Here is a 3,281-nt window from a genome sequence, read left to right as displayed (position 1 = left end):
TAATGTCCAATACAGTTTTTCACCGTATACAGTAGGGGAATTTACCGTTAACCATTTAACAGGTTTTTACTGTAGCATTTTTACAGTCTTTTACCGTTAAATTCACTGTCATTTTTTACAGTGTACCAAGCACTGGTTTTCTACATATCTGTGCTAGTTGTCTCTCACTCCCTTTCTTTGCACATATAATATATAATTATTTACACTCAAATCAATATTTCACACCAATATATTTATTTATTTAAGAACATACGATTGTCTAATGAATATGATTTCCATATTCATGCACCATGATATTTATGTTATATACTGTAAGGTAATTCAAAGAATGCGATATAGCATATATATATATATATATATATATATTTATATATATGACCATCTCTTTCAATCATAAATCCAAGTTTAGGGAAGGAAACATCTGTAACACAAATATACCATATACATCATACTATTTTTCATATTGAACATGGGATTGTTAGTGTATTATAGCATAATAATAATAATAAAACACATTTATTAGATGGATGCTGTTTAGCGGCTTTTCCAGTGATGTGTCTCTCTCCCTCCGCCATGATCCGCAGCACAGCACGAGGCTGTTATTCCACTCGCTCTTCCTCCCTCCTCTACATCAATCTCTTCTCAGGTACATTCAAGTGAATGAATCAAATTGACCGCAATCCTGCGCTAATATTATTTATATGTTTTTAAAGATGTATTTCTGTTACTATTCAGACACGCTGACATTTACACGAACCGAAACAACTGTGCAAAATGTGTTTCTTTGGCCTGTACGTCTCGAGCGCTCATGCATTCGCACTGTAAACATAACATACTATATTACAGCTTAAGAGGATTTTAAATCAAGTGCATTAATACCTTCCAGAACCTCAAATATTGCCTGCGCCATCTTGTAGCTCCTGTGCATAACGCCAGCGGTGGGCGGGGTTTGTTACAATCATTTACATTGAACAGAAAGTTTGTTATTATTAATTTATTTAACTAGTTATTTTTATGACATCGGCATCTCACATGTGGTTTTATATATGCATTCAAATCCGTGCACTAATTAGTATTTTTTATATAAATATGTATTTTTTTATTTTTTGCATTGATATGAAACATGACTAATATGTCGATATTTTTATACATAAAGCAATTTTGCATTTGCTGTAAAATTAAAGCTTTAATACACGTGTAATTAAATAAAATACAGAATAGATTAATATAGATTTAATTAGTCTAAATTGTGTCATAAACAACGATATAGAGATATATTTTTTTGCATAGACAGCGGTAATTTTTATTTTTTTGTATTTATATTAAATTAAAGATGGTGGTCGCATAGGTTAGAAGAATTCACAACAAAATAATGCCAATTTAGATTTTATTCGAAACAACAACTTTTCTAGACGATTAGACAAAAGCTTACAGAGGTACTTTATTTCTATGCATACAAATAATGACATCTTCATCCGTTACCATTGTTCATTAAAAAACTTAAATAAATCTAAAAGACGTGCGACGTTCAGACAACTCTTATCTTTATATTTATATTTTTAAAAAACGCGAAAAGAAAGAAAACGGGTCGACTTTGAGTGACAGCTGCTTCAGCCAACCAGCGGCCTGGGAACTCTGACGCGTAGCGCGAAGGACGCGGGTTATCAGCCAATCAGCGCGCGGCACGCTGGCACGTGTCAGTTTCGCGGCAAAAAAGATTTGGCGCGTAAACCTTTGAGCAGGTTCCGATCAGCTGGAACAAAAAACACACAACAACAACAGAAGCGATTCCTGTCGGACCGCACCTTTCTCCTGTTTCAATGGATTTATGCGTTAAATGAGCGAGAGTCTGGATGTTATTTGGAGTTAATGATAATACTTCCTGAATGGAGTCGTCAAAAAGGACAAAAGCGAAGGATATTTTGGATTAAAGTGTCAGATGAGAACAGAAACCGGATTTGTGCTTTCTTCCGCATCCAGTTCGGGTTATATCTTTATATTTACTTTCTCTCCAGCCTGTTTACCAGTGTAATTACACGCTTCTAACGCGTTTACCAGTGCTCATGTAAAAACAAACTCTATTACTTCCTTTCAGTGATTTGAGGATTATATTGAATCATTTCATGTTTTATGCACTTTAGAGAGGTTGAAATTGCATTGCTGTTTGTTTATGATGAACTGTGTGTGTTATGCTTTTCAGCCATTTTCAAAGCACTTCCTTAAAAGAACTCTAAAGCTCATAATGCATGTGAAACACAGCTTAAACGTGTTTCTAAACGGCATGCGTGATCTTATTCTTAACTTTTATTAATGTAAAATGTTTTTTTGTTTTGCAAACTGAAGTTGACCTACATTCTGGCCTTGTTGTGGTTTGGGAGTCTCACCCTTGTGTTCAGTCGAGGCCTGTTTTTAACATGCTTTTCAATGTCAGAACGTGGCTTATCCAGCTCTACTCTGTCTCATGCCTGGCATTTTGAAAAGCAACCTGTTTCCATGCATTGAAAGCCATAGGGATTGCAAATAAACCCAGAGACTAAGTGACCCCTGCTGTTTTAGCCCGATATGTCTGAGAGTTTTATATCGGGCCAGACCTCGGAGGACCTGCTGGTGGATTTTGAGTCTCTCTTGAACAGTGGCAGCATCGATCTCAGTGAAGATCATCAAATCGTCATCATCTCCACTCCTGGCACGGCCACGGCCAGCACTGCAGCCGGCAACATCTTGCTGTTTGCCACCCCTCATCACACCACCACTGCCACCACGACCCTGCCAGACCACCGGAGACCCTCTTTAGGCCGCCCGCCGGTACGACTTCAGCCTCTTCGGACACCAGTGCATGTGTTTTATTCCATGCATGTAAACTTTAACCTTTATGGAATTTTCACCATTTGAAATTCCATTCCACAATGTGGGCTTGTAACCCAAATCCTGTAGGTTCAAAATCCATAAGGAGTGGTTCATGATCACCACTGTACTTGAGTAACGTATGCTTAAGTTAACAACTCAGATTTCTCGATTACCACTAGATTGTCGGCATGCAATTAGATGTTTGTTGAGGGAGCGTTATTGTTTTATGACGCGTGCATTATCTTAAAGGGGTCATGTGATGCGATTTCAATTTTTCCTTTCTCTTTGGAGTGTTACAAGCTCTTGGTGCGTAAAGAAGATCTGTAAAGTTGCAAAGACTAAAGTCTCAAATCCAAAGAGATATTCTTTATAAAAGTTAAGAGTCAGCCACGCCTACCTAAAACGGCTCGTTCTAACACGCCCCCACATGTCTA

At 37.3% G+C, this 3,281-nt stretch overlaps 2 protein-coding genes across 3 annotated transcripts in view; one reads left to right on the top strand and one right to left on the bottom strand.

Moving 5' to 3' along the window:
- LOC107550160 (zinc finger protein 341-like) overlaps nucleotides 1–1,018 on the bottom strand; it is a 17,507-nt gene extending 16,489 nt beyond the window's left edge. For both annotated transcript variants that reach the window (XM_016231389.1, XM_016231390.1), the window contains exon 1: nucleotides 880–1,018. In XM_016231389.1, coding sequence (XP_016086875.1) covers nucleotides 880–928 — 49 coding nt within the window. In that variant the 5' untranslated portion in view covers nucleotides 929–1,018. The remainder of the gene's footprint in view (nucleotides 1–879) is intronic.
- A 1,135-nt stretch (nucleotides 1,019–2,153) lies between these two features.
- The window catches only part of LOC107550152 (transcription factor E2F1-like), an 11,806-nt gene continuing 10,678 nt past the window's right edge, over nucleotides 2,154–3,281 (top strand). The window contains exon 1 of the mRNA XM_016231381.1: nucleotides 2,154–2,805. Coding sequence (XP_016086867.1) covers nucleotides 2,563–2,805 — 243 coding nt within the window. The 5' untranslated portion in view covers nucleotides 2,154–2,562. The remainder of the gene's footprint in view (nucleotides 2,806–3,281) is intronic.

Source organism: Sinocyclocheilus grahami, unplaced genomic scaffold (genome assembly GCF_001515645.1).
Source record: "Sinocyclocheilus grahami isolate Dianchi unplaced genomic scaffold, SAMN03320097.WGS_v1.1 scaffold389.1, whole genome shotgun sequence".
In the NCBI taxonomy this organism is placed as follows: Eukaryota; Metazoa; Chordata; class Actinopteri; order Cypriniformes; family Cyprinidae; genus Sinocyclocheilus; species Sinocyclocheilus grahami.
The sequence above is the reverse complement of the archived record's forward strand: the minus strand, read 5'-3'. Positions and strand labels throughout refer to the sequence as shown.